The sequence below is a fragment of the Gossypium hirsutum genome, chromosome D09 (genome assembly GCF_007990345.1).
Source record: "Gossypium hirsutum isolate 1008001.06 chromosome D09, Gossypium_hirsutum_v2.1, whole genome shotgun sequence".
In the NCBI taxonomy this organism is placed as follows: Eukaryota; Viridiplantae; Streptophyta; class Magnoliopsida; order Malvales; family Malvaceae; genus Gossypium; species Gossypium hirsutum.
The window spans coordinates 19,254,496-19,277,317 of NC_053445.1; the positions used below are offsets into that span (position 1 = coordinate 19,254,496).

General features: G+C 31.7%; 1 protein-coding gene and 1 non-coding gene across 2 annotated transcripts; both read right to left on the minus strand.

Annotated features, from left to right (window-relative positions):
- Nucleotides 1–7,650: 7,650 nt before the first annotated feature.
- Nucleotides 7,651–9,804, minus strand: LOC107892088 (40S ribosomal protein S10-1). Its single transcript, XM_016817069.2, has 5 exons — nt 9,597–9,804; nt 9,456–9,504; nt 8,894–9,170; nt 8,644–8,773; nt 7,651–7,975 (listed from the first exon to the last, which is right to left on the minus strand). Exons 1-5 carry the CDS (start codon nt 9,597–9,599, stop codon nt 7,892–7,894), a joined length of 543 nt encoding a protein of 180 aa, XP_016672558.1. The 5' UTR covers nt 9,600–9,804; the 3' UTR covers nt 7,651–7,891.
- A 12,031-nt stretch (nt 9,805–21,835) lies between these two features.
- Nucleotides 21,836–21,942, minus strand: LOC121221508 (small nucleolar RNA R71). The gene has a single exon (XR_005918900.1). It is a non-coding gene; the product is annotated as a small nucleolar RNA R71 (small nucleolar RNA).
- Between the last annotated feature and the right edge of the window lie 880 nt (nt 21,943–22,822).

Below are 22,822 nucleotides of genomic sequence, written 5' to 3' on the forward strand. Positions count from 1 at the left end.
TGGATAGTGTGATAGATTTTCAACGAGCTTCCAACCCGATCGAGCTTTCGATAATCTATAAGGTAAAGGAAAACAACTACGTAAGCAATGAATGCTTAGTAAGCTTGTATAAACTTCATTGCATTCCATTTTAATAATAAACTTGATATGTTAAATATAAAGCTATACCAACACCTCAAGATTTATCGAACCATAAGTACCAACTCACAATGAAAGAAGTCTATCAACACCACATATACTTATCAATCCTAGCATAGTAGGATTTCATAAGACTTTGAACTCTCCCATTTATTTCCTTTCCATTGCATTTCTTACTTTAGCTTAGCTAATAATATCAATTCATTAATTAGCATTTTTGTTAATGAACTAGATATATTCATCCATAACATACATAAATTTCTCACATACGAGTACATCTTTCAACTTATTTTTCCATTTTCATCAAATTACATTTCAACTATGAATTTACCACTTTTCTTACTCTTTTCATATGCATAACACACAAGATATACGCATAATATCAACCATGACTACAAGCTAGTTCATTTAAACGTAGCTCCTTTTTGGAATCAACTACATGATAAACCATTTCATAAGAACTTGCATACTTTTATTTATACCACTTTTTCATGTAAAGGAGCATATTACCAAATAAACACTTACCGAATCGATGTATTTAATTAAGACTAAACATGATATAATGTAATAATAAGCTTAGCACAAGCCTAAGCACATCAACAACACATGTTAGCATACTTGAACATAATTCATGTGAACTTAACATAAATAACCATTACACTTGAACATGATCTAATTGGATTTATCATCTTTCATCACATATCATGTTTTCCATGTATCACTAATTCAATAAGTTTCATACACACCTATCTTGGTTCATATTGAACACTTACCATTTCATTTGCACAACACAAGAGACATAAACATAACATTTACCATAGTCACAAGCTAGTGATTAAACACATAACTTAGAAATATCAGCACAGGATAAAATATGGTACATAAACATAGTATCACTTAAACCATACCTTTCATAATCATGAATATTGATACTTAGATCATTGATACATCATACCTTTCCATATTTTTCGTAGTGAAGTCAAACAGAACCCTTATTGGATATTACACAAGTGTGCTAAATGGTGGTCGTAACCATCCCTTTTCTTTAATCGATGGTTGAAACCATCCCAATTCATATTCGATAGTCAAAGCTATCCCTTTTCATAGTTGATGGTCGTCACCATCCCTTTTCATAATCGATAGCCAAAGCTATCCCTTTTCATATTCAATAGTCAAAGCTATCCCTTTTCATTATCTGAGGATTGTCGATACGTCGTTGGTTTTTTGTCGAGGCATAAGATGATAATATAACATAATAGCATTTAAAACAACAATTTAAAATTCTATTTAAACGTACGTACTTACCTGGCTAAATTGTAGAGATACCAAAGTTCAGGGGCATTTTGGTAATTTTTTATTTTCCTCAATTTTCCACCCGATCTTGATCTAAATTAATAATTTCATAAAATATATTAATTTATACAATAAAAAATTCATTTCATGCAATTTGGCCATTTTTGAAATTTTACAAAATTTCCCCTTAAGTTTTACTTTTATTCAATTTAGTCCCTGAGCCCAAAACATGCAAATTAACCATTTTTACCCAAAATTGAGCTTAGCTGAATGTTCCTGGTATCCAAAACAGCCCATTCATGCAATAATTTCACAACAAATCCTTGTACTTTTACTATTTTAACAATATGGTCCCTAATTAGAAAATTCATCAAAATTCACTTAATAAAATACTTTTAAATATCAATCAACATTCTAAATTCATCATTTAACATCTAAAATCACAAGGTTCATTAATGGAAACATTCAAAATCTTTAACAGTTTCAAAATCAAAGGTATAGGCTAGCTAGACCTAGTTGCAACGATCTCAAAAACATAAAAATTACAAGAAACGAGGCTAAATTGGACTTACATGCATGAAATTTCACCATGGCCAAAACTTAGCTTCATGCTTCCATGGACATTCAGTTTGTTGAAGATGAAAACAAAAAGATGATAAGAATTTAGCCTTTTATTTTTTCAATTAATTATCAAATTATCATTTTACCCTTGGTCAATAAATAAATAAAACACCAAAGTCATGTCCATATTTGTCCATCACATAAATATATGGCATAATTACCATCAAAGGAAGGTTTAATTTCAGAATTGGTCCTTCAATTAAATTAAATTCTAACTAAATAAACTTATTTACAATTTAATCCTAAACTAATTAAGAATAAAAGAACAATTAATCCAAAAGCTAGTGGATTCAATCATAACACCACCACTTGGAAACTTTTTAATTCCTTTTTCCTTTACTCAATTAACCATTTAATTACTCAAATCAAATAGTGATCAAATTTTACATGTTTCACAATTTAGTCCTTTTTAAATAATTAGCCATCGAAATGTTAAAATTTTCAAACAAAACTTTAATATCACCTTAATGACACTTCATAAATATTAATATTTATACAAATCTTTACGGTTCAGTTTATAAAAACAAGGTCCAGATACCTTATTTTCTAAAATCACTTGACCGTAGGGTCTTACCACTTGAACTTAAGAAATCACCTATAAAACAAAAATCACTGTATCAAAAACCTTTTCAAAGTCACAATTAACTCGTAAATATTAATTATAATATTTACGAACTTACTCATCAAATTTGGTGGCCCAGAAATCACTATTTCTGACACCACTAAAAAACATGTTGTTACATTCCCTATCCTAAGTGTCATCATCCAAGCTGTTTAATTAAGGATTTGCTTGAAAAAAGGCATAATTGCAAAAATAAAAAAACAACCCTTCAACGTTTGGGGGTATTGGTTTTCTACCCTTGACCTTTTTTTTTATTTGGGCCCTTAATGTAACGATTTTTCCACAAATTAACCCATTTTTAACGGGAAACATCAGCTAACCGTTAGTCAAGCACCGATCAACATAGATGTCTATGTGGCATGCCAGGTTGAAGGATGATGTGGAAAAATTTTTTAAATATAATAAATAAAAATAAAGACATAATCAAGAAAAAAACCCAAATAATCGTGACCCAAAAAAACTCAAAATTTGAATATCTCAATTTGTGAAAACCCATAATCGTAAAATCCCTAAAAACTTCGACAATCTCCATTTTGAATCATGGATTGAGGCAATTTCCTACTTCGTTAATCCCTTATTCCCAAACCGTCATTGAATCCCTAATCCCTAATTCCTAAATCATCAAATCCCATAATCTCTAGGAAATTGTTATTTTTTTCCTTATCGTCTAAAATCATGGATTCAAGAAATTTTCTCAAATTTGAATCACATAGTTCAGATAGTCAATCTAGAGATTGGGTATTACATGGTTCGAGAAAAAATCAAGGTATGCAAATATTGTTACTTCATCACAAAGAGAGTATGTATACGAAGGGGAAGCAGTAAAATGTCACTACAATAAGTTAGCTCCAAGAGACACTTCATGGAGCGGTTTAAATTCGGAGAGGAGATTTTATGGTTGTTCATATTTTCTAGTAAGTGAAGAAGAATTTCATTTGCTACTTGAGCTCAATTTGGATGATTTCATAAATTTCCCTAGGTTGAGTGTTTATGATTTAAATTTTTGTTGTTGTCAATTTGAATGATTTGGGGTTTGTTTGTAGGATGGTGGTTGTGATTTCTTCAAGTGGTACGATGGGCAAATGTGTGACCGTACAATTGAGTTACTACGTCAATTGCGTGACAGTGAACTAAATCTTTTGAAGGATAATTTAGCATTGAGAAATAAGGTTATGGATTTGGATGCATTTGATGGTAGCCATAACGGTGGCAATAGTGCTGTTGACACTGAGCTTGAAGGAGGTAAACCAATTTGTGGTGCTGAAGGAGAATTAGCATTAAGGAACAAAATGTTGACCATGAAGGAAAAAATGAAAGTTATCAATGAGAAGTCAATGTATAATATATTATTTTCTTGCTCCATGTTATGTATTGTATGCATCACCATAGGTTTCTTTGTTGGCAATAGTGGTAAGAGGCATATGCAGCTAGCAGTTGGAAATGTTGGTTGAATGTAAAATTATCCAACATATGTTGTTTATATAATTTGGAACCTTGATATACATTATGTTTAGAACTAATGACCAATTTTGGTTGTTGTTTATGTAATTTAACATTATGCTTGGAACTAATGACCAATTTTGGTTATTTATGTAATTTAATTTAACTTCGTAAATAATGCAGTGAAAATAAACATAAGACTGAAAAAACAAATTTGATCATTTAATCATATGATTTCCCCAATGCAATTGGGATAAATGTACTTTACAAAAGCTTTCATAGGTAACAATTTAGCCTATACACCATTCAAGCTATACCAGCCAAAAACAAGTTGACGTAACGCATATAACGTACTATTGTAAGTGAGCTATACCAAGCTAAATCAACCACAAAAAAAAAAACCAACATCTTGGCTACCAATACAACAAAATAACATTCAACCTTGGTATATTCCAAAACCAAAAGGTTGTAGGCTCAAGATGTGACAAAATAACATTCACCCAGGGCAACTATTTCTTCGATGATTTACTCATGTTTCTTGCAACTGATTCTTGTGTTCCCAGATGGTTGAGATAAGCCTTTCTCTTGTTATTTGGCGACTTGGGTGTTGAAGAAGTTTGTCCACTACCATCCTTACATGAACATGTCACCATGTTGGAAAAAACGGGTTTGAAAAAACGTAGCGGAAAATAAATTTAGGAAAAACCGAGTTTTAAAAATTTTTCCAAAACAAGATCTTGGTTGTGATGTTTAAAGTAATAAATACTTAATCAAAACTGGACATTTTCGATTTGTCTAGGATGAGTGCTTTGACCGAGTAGTCTTCTCCACTATCCTCAAGCTCATCTCTGTCGAGTGTGGGCTCGCTTCGAATCAGAAAAAAATTTCACAAAAATTTCCAATGGGGTACTTTCACAATTTCTCTAAATTTTTGGGCAAAGTTATAAATCAAAAAAATATCTCTAGAATTTTTCTGAAATAAAAGAGAGTTTTCTCTCTATAACTTTCTCTTGAATTCAAATGTGCGTAAAATAATGACACAAGGCTTTCTTTATATAGGGAGAGTTTAGAAAGTTCAACTATGATTAAAATTAATCACTTTAATATTAAATTAATATAATATTTATCAAGATAAATATTAGTTTACATTTAATATTAAATTTTATTAAAATAATAGAATTTTAGATAAACATTAAATTAATAAAATACTATTAAGATAAGTATTAAATTAAATTTCATATTAAACTATTAAAATAATATTATTTTTGGAATAATATTATTAATATAATATTAATATAATAATCTAATATATTTTAAATAAAATATATAAATTAATTAATATTCTAACATCTAATATAAATTATATATTATATATTATAAGCTCAATAATAAGAAATAAGAAATTTACCCTTACAGTAATATATGTTGTATATGTAAATCCTAGATGTGAAAACTAGTATAATTCGGTCTTGAAATGAAAAAAAAAAAGGCTTCTTCTTTAGTTGTTTTTTCAACTGAAAATTGTGAAAGCTTAGTAAAAGCTCTTCTAAAGTTTGCTATTTGTTCTGTAATATGATTTTTCCATATTTCATTAATAAAACTCTAATTCTAATGGTAAGTCTGGATTATAAAAATCTTTTATTTTCTGAATTTGTTGTGGTTTCAACAAATTTTTTGTCTCACAAAATTTTTCTGCTCCTCGAATAATTTCACATAACTAGTTTGGTATTGAATTTGAATATTGTGACCAAGGTAGTTGACTTACCGATTGTGACGTAAATGATAATTGAGTTGAAATTTCAACTGGTTGTCTTACCGTTTGATATGGAACATAATATCCTTGATTAGTATAAAATGGTATTTGAGAATGTATTGTCACAAATCCTTGATTAGGATTTTTGTTTTTATTTGAATGTGCTCCCTTTGTTGGGTTTTTTATTGACTGTAGTCCACTCACCAACTTTTTCTAGAGGTTGTTTACCTCAATCCATAAGGCTTGTTAAGATAATTAGCAATAATATTGTCAGTACCTTTGACATATAAAACTTCAAAATTAAAAGCACATAATTCATTATACCATTTAATTCTTCTTAGTACAGTTTCCAAACTTTTATTAGTAAGGAAATGTTTAACTACCTGATTATAAGTTTTTATGATAAATTCTTCAGGTACTAAGAAAATTTTTTATTCATTTCTTTATAGCTAATAATTCTTTTTCAAATATGACAATTAATTTCATTTGGTTTAAATTTTCCTCAACTATATCCACATATTAATTCTTCATTATTTATTACTCTTGCTTTTAAAGTGCATCCCCAATGATTTTGTGAGGCATTTGTTTCCAAAATTAATTTGCATTTGTTTCCAAAATTAATTTATCTACTTTAGATAAAAAAATTTTAGAATCTGATTGATTTTAGATTTTAATTTTTTTTTTATAATTTCTGAGTTTGTTTTAGACCATATAAAGGATTTTATCTTCTTCTTTTTTTCATATGACATACTTATTTTTTTCTAATAGATTGGAAAGAAATTTCTTCTATAATTTATAATTACTAGAAATTGTTGAAGCTGCTTTTTATCTTCAATTTTTTTAGGAAATTCTTTTATTTTTACTATAATATGATCTTGTAGTTTAAAACCATCTGTAGATAATTTTAATCCTAAAAATTATATTTCTGTTTTTTCTAGCTCTATTTTCTTAGGGCTTAATATGATTCCATGTTTTATAAATTATTGAGAAATAATTTTTAAATGTTTTCTATGTAATTCTAGAGTATCTGAAAATATCAAAATATCATCTATATAAACTACACAAAATTTCTTATATTTATTAAAAATAGAATTCATTCATCTTTGAAATATTTGTGGTGCATTACATAATCCAAATGACATCACTTTTCATTGATAATGTCCATTGGGTGCACTAAAGGCTATTAAAAGTTTGAATTATTCTATTAGCATGATTTGTCAAAATCTCGACTTGCAGTCAAATTTACTAAAATATTTTGCTTGATTAATTAAAACATCTTTTCTTGGAATAAAATAACCATAAAAAATAATATTTTGATTTAATCTTTTATAATTAATGACCATACTAGCTTTTCCTCTTTTTATTTCTACATGATTTCTAATCATAAAGGTTGAACTAGAATGTGAACTATTAATTTTTTTATTAATTCTTTTTCTAATAACTCCTTAATTTGTATATCAAATTCTTCTATATCTTATTTAATATAAATCATAGGTTTTACTCTAATAAATTTATTGAAAAATTTTCAATTTAATATTACAATATCTAAAGCTATTTTGCCATTTTTCAATTTAATACTACAATATTTAAGACTATTTTACCATAATTTTAATAGTTCTTTACTAAAATAATTATCTAATATTTTAAGCATCCAATGACTTGTTTCTAGTTATTTAATTTGTTCCTTGGTGGTGAAAATTGTCACATACAAATTTATGATTTTCTACTAATGATATTTCTATACAAGTTTTTTCTACACAATTAAATTTTTATCAAAAGAAAATGGCAAATGTTGCTATATAAAATTTACCCTTGAACAATGTTCACAATGTCTATATAATAGCTAAATTAACGTAAAAAAGTGAGCAACAAGAGTTCCATTTCCACAAACTACAAACAAAATTATAGATTTCACAAGCTCAACATTGAACCCGGCTAAAAAATACTATGGCAACAAAGGAATTAGCTCTAAGATTTTTAAATACTATGTTTTAAAAAGAACTAGGCAAAGATAAGCATTGGCTTCAAGCAAAACCCGAACCCAAACCAGATGGAGCTGCACTGTAACCTCCACCTCCACGACCAAAGGCAGGCCTTCCACCAGGACCCTGCACAACAGAAAAACAGAATCAAAATCATTAATGCAAGTAGCCATCAGTTACCAGTGCCAAGCATAAGTGAGACTTGGCATTAGTCAAAACAACACACATCACCACATGTCCAACATAACAACAAAAATTACAGTGTAGCGCCTCTGAATAAGGAAATCTGAGTTCTACTCAAAACCCATTATTGCCATAATAACCACTATAACCGATACACAATGAACAACATATCTGGATAGTTTAGCACCTCTGAATAAGGAAATCTGAGTTCTACTCAAAACCCGATATTGCCATAGTAACCACTATAACCGATACACAATGAACAAACATATCTGAATACTTTCATCTTTACCATGTCTAAGCAAAATGAATTCCATTCAGAAATTGTTCTCATAAGTCGTCACACCAAGGGAAGAATGTTCAGTCAGTGCGAAAATAATTAAGCACTATAATTATTATATGTATATTCTTGAATGCTTTTCATTGCCTAAATTTAACATGCAACTAAATCAGCAAGAAGATACCAAACTGATTGTGAAGCACTTTAAATTGTTGATGCATACAAAATCAACAACCATAATAAAAAAGGAACTTCAACCAAATTAATAATAACATAGAAATAAATTCAATCCTTCTAATCCATCAAACTCTGAGACCAAATTTAATATTACCCTGAATGATGGTTGGAAATCTGCTGGGGCACCTCCCTTATCACCACCAAAGTCACCCCCACGAGGACCTCCACGGTACCCATCTCTGTCACCAAACCTTGGTCGGTCTCCTTCAAAGCGAGGAGGACCCCTAAAATTGAGACAAGCAAAAGACTTCAATTCACTCAGAACCACAAACAAACTAAAAGAGAAAGATTGAATTTCAAACAAAGCAAGGAACAATAAAGATAACAATCACAAGATGCATTACCGAGGGCGATCACCAGGTGGGCCGCCTAGCCTACCCGGGGGCCTTGCAGATTTCTTTAAAGTAGCAGGAACAATTTCGGATGGAAGATTAAGGTAAGTTCTGAGAAACTCAATTCCATCATTAGTAAGGTACCAGTAGTAGTGCATCCAAGCAAAAGTCTCGCGGACATATTCCTTGGACTTGAAGCTCTGCATCAGTTTAATGACCTGCAAATTGGGTACATCGATCTCGGGGTGCTTCGCAAGATTGTAATCCTTCTTTGCATAGCAAACTCCCTCTATAAAGTCACAAGCAATTTACAATGAGAAACACGAGACAATAATCTGCTGAGATCTGCTTTGAGGTATCAAAATAAACATGGGCAAAACTAAAACTAAAACTAAAAATCCTAACTCTGTTAAGTGCTTCTTAACAGCATAAATTTAAAGATAAAAATAAAAACTAACTTCATTTTGTCATCAACAAGTGTGTACATAATAAGACTAGTCACAATGAAATGAGAATTAATCTAGTGTTACTAAACCAATCAAGCAAATAAGAAACGGAAAAATAGCATACGAACCTTGAAATAGGTATTTGCAGATTTCTCTGCGGTTCTTCTCTGGAATAATCTATCCAAAGAAACAAAATAGAACTTCAGTCGTGCACATACGCATATGCGTACGCAGGTATAAAGAAAGAGAAAGAGAAAGAAAAAATGTACCATGGCTGCCAAGTAAGGGAGCAAAAGCACGTGGAGGCCCTTTCGATTTGTTTTTGTATTCCAGGTGCAGAAGAGAGCAAAGAAGAAACAGCCTTGAAACCCTAGATAAATTGTGCTGAGTTTATATTGGTGCCTCTTTCAGGCAATGCGGACTGTATCCGTTCCAGTTTATGTGGGCTTCTGTTCAAGGGCCTAGCGTTTTGATTCGGATTCAGTCTTGGATAAAAATATTCTTATCATCCAATTCTGCTCATATTATTATTTATTAATTAAAAATTATTATTTAATTTTAATTATAAATTTATAATTATTAGAGATAAATATCAAAACTATATATGAAATTTAATTCAAGATATAATTTGATAAATAAACTTTGATTTTGTGTAATTATACATATTAAACTTTTATTTTAGTTCAAATGTATACTTAAAATTTTGATTTTGATTCAATTTTACACATTTAAATAAATGAATACATCAATTTATTTTTATTGTAACACCCCAAATCTAACCCTATAATAGGATCCGAGAATGGTGTAATACTACTTGAAAACAAACCGACTTAAAAATATTTCGGTGGAAGCTTTGAAGAATTCTTACAAAGTTATAAATATATATTTTTTTATTTAGTTGCTATCAGGGGCGAATCTAAGGGGGCTGGTAGGGCCCCCAGCCCAATTTTCCATTTTGACCTTAGTAAAGGTAAAATTACATTTTGACCCCTCTAAATATAATAAAATTTTGATTTAATCTTTTAAATATTGCATTTTTACTATAGTAAAAATTACAATTTAATTTCGAATCTTTTAAAAAAATTTTGGCTTCATCCCTGGCTGCTATTATGCTAAGGTTAAGGAAATATCATCAATTTGAAAATAAAACATAATTCATAGGACGTATAAATTCAAATATGGTAACTTCATAAATAGAATGTATTGACGTAAACCCAAATATTATTACTTGATAAAAACCTCATCAAAATAGAAGTTCTTTGTACACACCATTTTCAAAATACACCTATGTGCCACCCCCATAAGACATGTATGATACAAACACAAAGCAGTCATCTCACAATCTTAACAACACTCTGACATAGTCCTTGAATAAAAATCTTCCTTCAGTCAGTAAATCCTAAAAAGGAAAAATGATAACAAAGTAAGTTCAAATGAACTTAGTGAGTTCAAAAAGAAATCATACATTACATCACTTAATACATTACCTAAACCCTTCCAAAGATCATACACGTATAACATAAAGGATGTGTCACGTCCCAAAAATCAGGGGTTAGTAGAATCAGGTTTATGAATCGAGAGAGAGTGGTTATGCCTTAATTTTTGAGATTATCTGTGTATTTTTAGGAAATAAATGAGGTATTAGTTTGTTGGTTAAGTGTTAGTGAAATGTTCCTTGAAACCCAAGTTCAAATCCCTTCTCTCGCACCATTTTTATTATTTTGCAAATTTTGCATGTATGTGACATGCCATGTTTTTAAAGTAAATATTGCAAAATTGTTTCAAGAATGAGGAAATAGCCTAGTGGTTAAAAGAAATATGAGAAAGCATGAAAATTAGATTAAGGTCCCAAGTTTGATCCCTTCCCTTGCAAAATAGCTTAATTTTTGCTAAAATTTTGCCGCCCAAGCCTTGAACCCTAGGTATAAATACAATTTTTTCTTGTATTTTTTAGCCTTTAAGTCAATTTTTCCCTACCCTAGCCGTTCACCCTCTTCCACTCCTCTTTTCTCTTCAATTTTATTTCTTTTTTCCCTTGTATGTCGCCGCCCAAGCCACTAAGATTCACCATCAACTTCTCTTCTTTCTGGAATAGATTCTTGCACCATTCTTTTCCTCTTATTGCTGTCCTTTTATCATAAAATTTTCAGCCTTAAATCTAAAATTTTAGCACTCACGATTGCCCTCCATTAATGCCCCAAAAGACCTCCATTGCCACCTCTATCTTCTTGCTTGAGTAAGTTCCATTTTTTTTTGTTTTTCTTGATGGATCTTTCAATAAAATAACCAATTTTCTAGATCTTGAATTGGGGTGATTTTTAAAGATTTAATGGTTATTCTTTCAGCCTTTAAAGTGATTTCAATTGTGGTTTAAAATTAGCCTCGATTTTACCACCATTGGTGGTGGTGAGCTGCGCCTAGAGGCACAAAATAGGGCTGTTGTTTCTTTAATTTTTCTCATATATTTCCAGAAAAATTTTCGGTTCTTGAACCCTTCTTAACCAAACTTTAATCATGTATAATTTAGGAAAAATCAATCTTGATCAATCAGCGACTTAGATTTGATAATTTGGGAAGCGTAAGTGTGGTTGATTATGGGCTAGTGTGTATTTTTGGTTTTGATGTTGGGAAAATTGTTAATTGGTTGACTTAAAGATTTAAATCTTGGATTAGTTGCTTATTTTTCAGTATTTAAATGTGTTAGGTGTCGACTTAAACGCTCCAAATCAGTAGTGAATGTAACAACTTGTTTTTCAGTGGTGTCTGAAACAGTGGTTTCAGGACCACAAATCCAACATGCAAGTTCGTAAATACTAGTATTTAATATTCACAAGTCAAATATGATATTAAAATAAATGTTGAATTGGTAATTTATGTTATTTGAGAGAACAATTAGGTTCAAGTGGTATGACCTTAAAGTCAAGTGGTTTTAGAAAATGAGGTACGGGACCTCATTTCTATAAGCCAAGCTGTAAGTATGTTATTAAATATTTATGGAGAGTTATTAAGGTCGTATTAAAGTTTCGTTAAGAAATTTAAATGTTTAGAAGGTTAATTAATTAAAAAGGACTAAATTGTAAATGGTACAAATTTTGTTAATTAATGCATTTAGTGACTAAATGGCTTAATTATTAATTGAGAAAGTAGCTATGTAGTAAGTAGGCCTTAATTAATGTGGTGGGATGATATTAGTAAGGAAAAAGATAAAAATATTATGTAATTAATGGTAAAATGGTAAATAACTTGAAATTAAGTAAAAACAAATTGAAAAACTAAACAAATCCTATTCAATTTTCTTCAACCTTGGCCGGATTCACCATTAGGGAGAGCTTCAAGCTTTGGTTCTTTCATCCTTATGCTTGTGAGCTTAATTCTCACTTATTTCTTGTAATTTTTATATTTTTGATATCCTAGGTCCATCTAGCTCGTACCTTCGTTTTTTATTCTGATAAAAATTTTTGAAGTTTCCATTAATGAATTTTTAATGTTTATGATGAATACCATGTATTTGGAGCTTTGATTATGTTGTTTAATGATTTTGTAAAATGATTTTTGTTAGATTTTGATTTTAGGATTAAATTGTGAAATTGTCAAATTTTAGGGTTTGATAGTGAATTTAATGTTCATTAGGGACTTTTTAAGGGCCTAGTATATTTGGATAGAATATTGACTTGAGAAAAATGGTTAATTTGAAAATTTTCGAGTTAAGGGACTAAATTGCAAAAATTATAAAAGTTTGGGGTAATGATATAAATTAAAAAATAGAAGGGTATTAATTGTAAAATGGATTGGAATGTGAAATTTAAGCTAATAATTGAGAAATTTCACATTTTAGATCAAGATCCCGTAGATACTCGTGGAAAAGGAAAAATTATGGAATAGTCTCTAAACTTCTACAACTACTACAATTCAGTCCAGGTAAGTTCGTGTGGTTTAAAATTTAACATCTATATGAATTGTTGAATAGTATAACATGATATAATATATATTCAATTGTTGATAATGAATGATTATTTGAGATATGTTATTAAATTTGATGTTCGGATTGGATTGAATGCGGGGTAGAGTACAGTCGTGATATGGTGTGTTGTGGGGGATTGGTGTGGAGATGGTTTGGAGGGATGTATATATTTATTTCCCGAGTAAATCAAGGTTCAACATTTGTTGCGAACTCTCGTGTTATACTCTTTGTTTGGCGTGTTTCGGTTGGACTAGCTCTTATGAGCATTGACCTATTTCGGTTGGACTAGCTCTTATGAGCATTGGCGTGTTCGGTTGGACTAGCTCTTGTGAGCATTTGATGTGTTTTAGAGGGATTGGCTCGAAGGAGCATCTGGCGTGTTATGGTTGGACTGGCGATTTGTTGCTATCTGTAAGTCATTTCTCGAATTGAAAATCTCGGTAAGGTAATTTGTTTAATGAATTTGATGGATTTGCTATATGTTTGAGTATCAAATTTAATGTATGTGATTTATCGGTTGAGATTGTGGATGATAGGAATACATATGGTTGATTTTTATGTTTATACTTTGTACTATGCAAATGAAATGAGTAAGAAAAGGAATGGAATGGTAAGTGACTTAATGGAAATGTTCATAATTATAAGAAAAAGGTTGATGCTTATGTAATGTATTCTGCGAAAGCTATTTATATTATAATTGAGTTTATATGATTGTTAATAAATCTACTAGCATGTGAGTTTGATGATGTTTGAATAAGCTTATATTAAACTCATGGTATTGGAAATGGTAAGTAAGCAAATGGAATGAAACATCATCGTATGGTAACAATGATGAGTTAAATGTTATGTTTATATATATATGGTTGATTTCATATGTATCTTGAACAAGTATGCTAACTTGAGAGTTTGGTGGTGTTATATAGGCTTTATTAATCCTATGACATTGGTAAAGGTTTATATAATTTTGTAAAGTTCATTATTGAAATGATAGATTATGTTAAAGTTTAAATGAGCTTACTAAGCATTCATTGCTTACGTAATTACTTTTCTTTACTTTACAGAGTATCGAAAGCTCAATCAGTTGGAAGTTCGTCGGAGATCTATCACATTTACCATTGGACAATTTGGTAGTTGTTGAGTATTTTGGCTAAGGTTTATAATGGCATGTGTAGGAAGATTTGTAATGGTATTATAGTGTGTGTTAATGATGTTTTGGTATGTGTAAGCTTTGAAAAGTTATATTGGTTTGGTACACCTTGATACCTTACCAAATTATGTGATGTGGATTACTTTAAAGTGCTTGTTGATATGATTCACTTGGCTGTTGATAATAGTTTGAAAATGGTTACTTGTGACATGTTTCAGTTCATATTTGAACTAAGCTATTAAGTTTGAAAATGGTTTGAAAGTGATTTGGTATGTATACGTTATGTAAGTTAACTTTGTTAGTAATTTTGATGCTTTGCTAGTTTGTGTCATTGTGACTATATCATGTTGCATGTTTTGAATATTTCAAATGACATATTTTGTGATAGAAGTGGTAATAGTAATAATTGTAGCATGTTTGATTGAATTATGTTTGATGATGAAAATGTGAATAAATATGCATGTGTAGGTAAGCTTTGATGTTGCTTGTGAAGTGCCTTGAAATGACATATTGGTTGGTTGTTTTGAGGCTATTGAATTGGTCATTATATGCATGTTTAGGTAAGGTTTTTATGTCTTGATTATGTGCACAAAATGCCTTTAGGTGTAAGCATGGTTTGGTGTTGGAAATGGCTTGAATTTGGGCAAATTCATGTCCACATGGCCTGAGACATGGGCGTGTGACTCAGCCATGTGCAACACACAGCCTGGCGACACGGTCGTGTGTCCCTTATAGGTTTTATTGCAGCAAGTCAAGTAGTTACTCGGCCTAGCACACGGCCTGACACATGGGCGTGTGGGGCTATTTCGAATCTTACACGGCCAGGCCACATAGTCGTGTGACCCCTGTAGTCAAAATTTTGTGAATTTTTCTTAACTATCTAAATGTTTTTTATTTAGTTTCAAATAATTTCTAAGGTATTTTTTAGGGCATCAAGGACTTGATTTAGGGACGATATGTATGTGAATGATTGTTTTGTAATACGGTTATAATGATGTATGAAATGCATATTTTAAATGATCCGTTTGTATGGTAATGCTCCTTAACCCTATTCTGGTGATGGATATGGGTTAGGGGTGTTGCAGTGAAGCCGATATACGTTCACGAGTGTGATTCGCATCAAACTAGTGTAAGAAACCTAACTAGTTTGGATCTAAAAAATTGATATAATTGTGATGATTGGATTGAACCCATAAACGATGTTTGGGGGATGTTTAAGTGGTATATTGATTTATTTAGATTATGATTTTTAATGTAGGTTCATTTTAAATTCTTAAGGAGAAACCACGAGATTCACAAGTTGTAGTAGAGCGTAATTAAAATGTGGGTCCTAACTCATTAACTTGAATGTTTTGATGTTATTTTTAAATGATATAATTGATGACTAAGCTTGCTAGTTGGGCTTGGTTAAATGGCTAATTGATTAAATTTTAAATGGTCGAACCAGGTACGCTTCGAGCCCTAACTGTTTGTCATGTTAGCAAAAATGTAAGAATGACTGAATAACTCTGTGATTGATATTATTGTGGGTGATTAGTTGATATGATGTATGTTGATTGTATGTAGCATGATTTCAAATGAGATTGTGGCTTATGCACAATATATTTGTATGACTGATTTGCTATGAAATATTTGAAAGATTGATATACATGCACTCGGAAAAGAATTTTAAGTTATATGAGATTGTGATATGTTGAATGACACCATCTTAATGGTGAATTGAAAATTAGATAAATGATCCTATTTACTGAAAGTAGTTGATAATATGAGGGTGTGTTGATCATGCCAAAGAAATGTGACAGTATTGAATTCATGACCATGTGTGAGATTGTATGACATCTTGCATGTGCATTGGGGTAGGATTGATATTGTGGCTGATGGAGGAGTTCCGTTATAACAGCCCATTTTTCAATGATATCAAAATAGTGGTTTTGAGACCAATATTTTGATGAGTCAATTATTATTTTATTATTTATTTAGTGTCTACGGGATTTTATTAAGGTCGTATTAAAATTTCGTTAAGAAATTTTAATGTTTAATTGCTTAATTAACTGAAAAGGACTAAACCGTATAAATTGAAAAAGTTGGGTTCTAATAGTTAAGAGAGTCAATAGCTTTAGAAGTGAATGTTAATGGACGGGAATGGTAATTATACCATATATGTTGATAGTGGATGTACATGGATTGATATTATTGAAATTTTGATAATTTTTAAAGGGCAAAAAGGTAAATTAGTAAATAAAACTAATAATAACAAAAAAAATAATGTAACACCCCAAACCCGACCTAGACGTTTTGGTCAAATCTGACGTATCAGATTGAAGCGTCTTTCGAAAATTTAACTTGTTTGTAAAAGTTTGCTTCTAAGCTTACAATAAACCCCTTTATTAATTGCTTAACAAATCAACTAGACAAAACGTTTGTCTGGTTATCTGATATTGTTTTAATAAGTTGGTCTAAAATCGCGGAAGCTTTTTAAATTCTATTGTTTAAAACTTGTGTCTTTGAAATTAGTAATTATTTTTTTTAAAAGTCGTCTTCTACTATCTAGCTGTTTAAAATATGTAAGTAAAAGCCCAATTAAAAATTTAAACCAACTCAAAGGCCTTATTACAAAAACAAAACCCAACTTATAATTTAAATTAAAATATAAGCAAGCGTGAACAGCAGGAGTCGTGTGCCACCTCCGAGTCTCTTGCAGCACCGAATCGCCTAAGGCTGAAGATTACTTGCACAGTTAAATGGAGAGGGTGAGTTTATAAAACTCAGCGTGTAATCCCCTAATAGTCAATCAGTAGTCATGCAGTATCAGTCCGGGCCTGAGCCCTATACAGTAATAGTACAGTTTGGGCCTTAGCCCAAAACAGTAACAATGTGGCCTTAACCCAATACAATAATAGTGTGGGACTTAGCCCAATGCAGTAATAGTGTGGGCCTTAGCCCAATACAGTAATAGTGTGGGCCTTATATACCAATGTCCAGATTCATTTAGAAACAAAACCAAAAATTCTGTCAACGCCAAGACTTGAACCCAGGCTTCTCAAACACTCCCAAACACACCCAAATCACTTAACCACTGAAGCAAACAAGTAGTTGTGTCAAAACATGCAAAAATTAAAAACTTAAATTTTTGGGGCGTTACAAATAATGTCATCTTCTTCATTTGATATCATCTCCACTGAAAAATAACCATAGAAAGAGCTAGGGCATTCGGTCAAGTGCATTTTATTGCACTTAAGTGTATTCAAGCTCGTTTTTAATTATTTTTATGTTTTTAAGATCATCGCAACTAGGACCAGCTAGCTTGTACCTTCATTTTTGAATCTATTAAAAATTTTGAAAGTTCCCATTGATGAATCTTGAATTTTTTTGACGATAACCATGCGTTTGAAGCTTTAATTGTGGTATTTGGTTGAATTTTTAAGTGATTTTTGTTAGATTTTGATTTAAGGATTAGTCAATTTGATGATTTTCGGGTTAGAGGACAAAATTGCAAAAATTGTAAAAGTTTAGGGAAAATATGTAAATAATAAGAAGTTAAGGGTTGTGTATATTATATGATATGTGGAATATTTATGAGATTAATATATTATATTTAATTATCATATAGAGCAAAACTTTGATAAAAAAAAGACAATAATCGAGGAAAAGGGAAAATAGCAGATTAGTCCTTATGTGTTGGTCGAAATCGAATAGTAGGTAAGTTCATAATGTTTCAATAAGTAAATGAATTTCTATTCGTAGTTTTACATTCTAGTTCCTTAGTTAAAGGTCGTTAATTAATTATTGAATGTTTGCACATTCGTGCCCCTGTTCGTACTTTAATACACCTGTTTACACATTCGTGCCCCTGTTCGTACTCCCCCTGTTTGCACATTTGTGCCCCTGTTTGTACTTTGGTACCCTTATTTGCACATACGTGCCCCTGTTCGTACTTCGGTACCCCTGTTTGCACATACGTGCCCCTGTTTGTACTTCGATACCCCTAAAATCTAATAGTATATGATTTGTATATAATTGTGTTAGATTGAAATTAATACTATGATCTTACTAAGTTTTGTAAACTAAACGTTCCTGTGGATTTATTTTGTAGAGTACTGTTGCTGACACTTTGGAAGGATCAATCAATCGGCTCACACTATCCATTGGTGTTGGTAGTTCTTGTGTCTCTTGGGGTAGTGGCATGTATATATGGCTAAATAGGTTGTTTTGGTACAATTTGATACTTTACTAAACTATGTCAATAGGTATTTTATGATGCTTGTAAATAGGTTCCTTTTTAGTATAATTAGAATGGTATGAGAGTGAACACTTGTGGTATGTTTTGGTATCTGAATGGATTAAGTTACTATGCAAGAAATGGATCAATGTTGATATGTTTTAGTTGTTGATGTTTTGATATAATTATGGTGTTTATGAATGGTACATTGGTTAGTTGATTTTAGGACATTAAAATGGTATGTTTGTGTAATGGGGAATGATGTTTAGGTTTATTGGATGCATGTTTAAATGGTTAGATTTGTTAGGTGTGAATTGCTTGTGCAACGACTTGTTTTAGGTGAATTTTAGGTTTACAAGGCCTCAGACACGGGTGTGTGACTCAGCTGTGTGTGACACACGGCCTGGCGACACGGCCGTGTGTCTCCTAAAGGTTTCTTTATATGCAAGTCAGTGAGTTACATGTCCTAGCCTATGGCCTGGCACACGGGCGTGTGAGGCAATTTCAAGAGTTACACGGCCTGGCGCTCTGGCGTGTGACACACGGCTATGTGACCCTACTCAATGAGTTACACGGGCAAGGACACGGCCGCGTGTCCCTAGTTCGAAGGTTACACGGCCTGAGACATGTAAATGGAAAAATATATAGGATTTTTCCTATGTAATTTATCACATTTGTACTTAAATTCGTTGTTAAAACTAAGTAATTGTTTAATAAATTAATGAAATATTTGAAAATATGAAATTAGGACATAGAAATTATTAGAATGTGATTATATGCTTTATTATATAGTTTTTATACAATAAATGACTTATTTTATATTAATTTGAATATGTTATATTTTTTAAGACATAAAGTGGGTCATGCATGATTAAATTAAATAATAAAATATAAAATTATATTTAATAATTCATTTTAAATATTTCATTAATAATTTGGGTTTTAATTCATTAATTAAATTGGATAAATTTTATTCTTTGGTCCTCTAACTTGTTGATTTATTCTGGATAGGTCTGATAGCTTTGCTGGATTACAAAACCGTCCAAATTCGAGACCAAGGCAATCCAATATTCGACTACAGATGGCTGTCCATTTAAAGCATTGTTTGGTTTAATTACACAAGGTCCTTGCAGTGTTGAAGAAATTAGAGATTTGCCCGAAGATTTACGATTGACCGAGTCTCAGTCTTGAATTATGTGACATCCAAAACTGCTTAAAAATGAAGCAAAAAATCAAGTCAAAAGCCACTAAGCTTGGTCGGCCACAATTTGAAGAGATTTGAAGAGGTTAACATCCACTATTTTAACAAACTATCCCCCTCTCCTCACCTAACAATAAGACCCTCTCATTCCTTCATTCATCATCCCTCAAGCATCCCTCAATCATTCCTCATTCATTCTCATCATTCATCATTCTCTCTTTTCTCAAAATTCTCTTAGCCTTTTAAATTCCCATGCCTAGCATCATCTCTTCATAGAGATTTTAGCAATTAAGCCTCTTAAAGAACCCTCGGTCGGCAACCTTGGAGAGCCATCAGCAAAGGAGCAAAGCAAAGGAACAAAGGAGCCTCGTCAATCAGAGTCTTGGGTGACAGCCACTCTAAATTGGGTTTAATCTTCATTTTCTTTAATTTAATATAAAGATGTTTGCTATGTGTTCTTTGTTCTTGTTTACAACAATGTTAGCTTAATTTTATTTAAGCTAGGATGATTGCTTTGATTAAATAATATTTATTTGATTCATGCTTATAATATTTGTGCATCAATCGATCATGTTTTCAATTAAAATCAAGTTTGTATTTCGTTCATACGTGATTGAAGTACACCTGAATTAGCTGAGCGATCCTGACCAAATGACGACTAATGGACACATAATTGAAATGTGCATGCTCAATTTGGATCCTGACCCGATTAAATTGAAGGTTGCATAACAACTCTGACCAAACTCTATTTTCTACATAGTTTTTAGATTTGTGTGATTAAATTGTTTCAAACCTAAGACATCCCTGTTACCTCACACGAATGCTAAGAAGCCCTTAGTAAATAAGGATCAATAAAATGCGTATTTACTAAGTAAAGGATTTCGAAAGGACCTAATGTTGTTTCCAAACTCATGAAAGATCGAGTTGCCATGGAATGTTTTTTTGAATGTTATTAAGCTTGTTGATAATAAATTGAGTTTAATTAAAGTAATTATCCTAGCTTATTTATGTTATAATTGTTGCAAATTGTGTTTAATTTTACTAAAATCTATTTCATTCATATAGTTTGCATACTTAGGATAATTTGAATTAGGGACCATTGCATTTAGTTTAATATATTTTAATCACCACTTCTCAACTATATCATGCTTTTATTTACCAAATTGTTAATATAATTTAACAAATTAAGTGACTTAGCACAAATACAATCCCTGTGGAGACGATAACTCGATACTTACTTACTTTTTGATAACGATTGTGTACACTTGCACAGACCTACGCGTTACAAGTTTTTGGCGCCGTTGCCGGGGATTGTCAACTGTTGCCATAGTCATTTTTTTTCGTGAAATTATTTATTTTCAATTTGATTTATTTCTAGCATTACTAACTTATTATTTTTAATTTTTGTGATTTTCTTTTCAAGTGTTTATGAGCATAGATCAAATTATCGATGTACTCTCTATAGACCCTGAAATGGAGCGAACTTTCAAACAAAGAAGACGTGAATGAACAGCTCTAAGACAAGTCGAGATGGACCTTGGAAATCAGAATCAAGACGAAGGTAATGAAGCCGATCATGTACGAAATACTATCCTCATTGCCGATGATAGGGATCGATGCATCAGACAATATGCTGTGCCACTTTTGAGTGAGTTAAACCCAGGAATTAGAAGGCTAGATATTGAGGCAACCCCGTTTGAATTGAAACCAATGATGTTTCAAACACTACAAATGGTGGGCCAATTTAGTGGTATGCCCACAGAAGATCCACATCTCCACCTTCGATTGTTTATGGTGGTGAGTGATTCATTGAAGATAGTCGGTGTGACTAAAAACGCACTGAGGTTGAAGTTGTTTTCGTACTCGTTGCGAGATCGAGCACGAGCATGGCTCAATTCATTGCCACCAAGTTCCATATCTACATGGCAAAGATTAGCAGAGAGATTTTTTGTTAAGTATTTCCCACCTAGCAAAAATGCTAAGTTAAGGAACGAGATCATAACTTTCGAACAATTGGATGACGAGTCTTTGTATGAGCCTTGGGAGCGATTCAAGGAGTCACTTCATAACTATCCTCATCATGGGATTCCTCATTGTATCTAGTTGGAGACATTCTATAATGTTCTCAATGCACATACAAGATTGATGGTAGATGCTTCTGTGAATGTTGCAATTTTGTCTAAGTCTTATAATAAGGCTTATGAGATCATCGAGAGGATCGCGAATAATAACTATCACTGGGTAACAAATCAAACAGCTTTAAGAGGACGTGTAGTCGAAGTTCATGAAGTAGACGCCCTCACTTCGTTATCAGCTCAGGTATCATCTATTTCCTTTATGATAAAACAGTTAGCTACTAATAGTACTAATAATTCTGCAATTCAGCCACCAAGTATGGGGAAGGTCATTTTTTTTAGAATTGTCCATCAAATCTCGAGTCAGTGTACTATGTGGGGAACCAATATCAAAATAGGAGTGGACAAGGACCCCAGTCCAACTTCTACAATCCTTCATGGCGTAATCATCCTAACTTTTCTTGGAGCAACCAAGGAAATGGATAGAACAACAACTTATTGCAGAAAAGACCCGACCAATCTCAAGGGTTTAATTAGCAAGCTCCAAAACCACCTCAAGCTGAGGCATCAAATAGTTTGGAGAACTTGTTGAAAGCGTGCATGGCAAAGAATGACGCTTTGATCCAAAGCGAAGCAGCAACACTGAAAAATTTGGAAAACCAAATGGGCCAGTTACCTATGGAGCTACGTAATAGACCGAAAGGAACATTATCGAGTGATACTGAGAATCCAAGAAATTTGGGTAAAGAACATATCAAGGTAGTGGCATTGCGAAGTGGTAAAATTCTAGAACTCCGATTGATTGATGTCGAAGATAAGCTCGTTGAGAAGAATCAACCAGCTGATGAAGTTCCTACACCAAAGGAATCAAAATCTACAAAGTTTGACAAGG

Excerpts from the sequence above, each read along its gene's own strand:
- LOC107892088 (XM_016817069.2), bottom strand. Across the intron at positions 9,171-9,455 it reads CTGCAAATACCTATTTCAAG|AGGGAGTTTGCTATGCAAAG; the intron begins GTTCGTATGCTA and ends GTGACTTTATAG. Across the intron at positions 8,774-8,893 it reads CCACCTGGTGATCGCCCTCG|GGGTCCTCCTCGCTTTGAAG; the intron begins GTAATGCATCTT and ends TCTCAATTTTAG.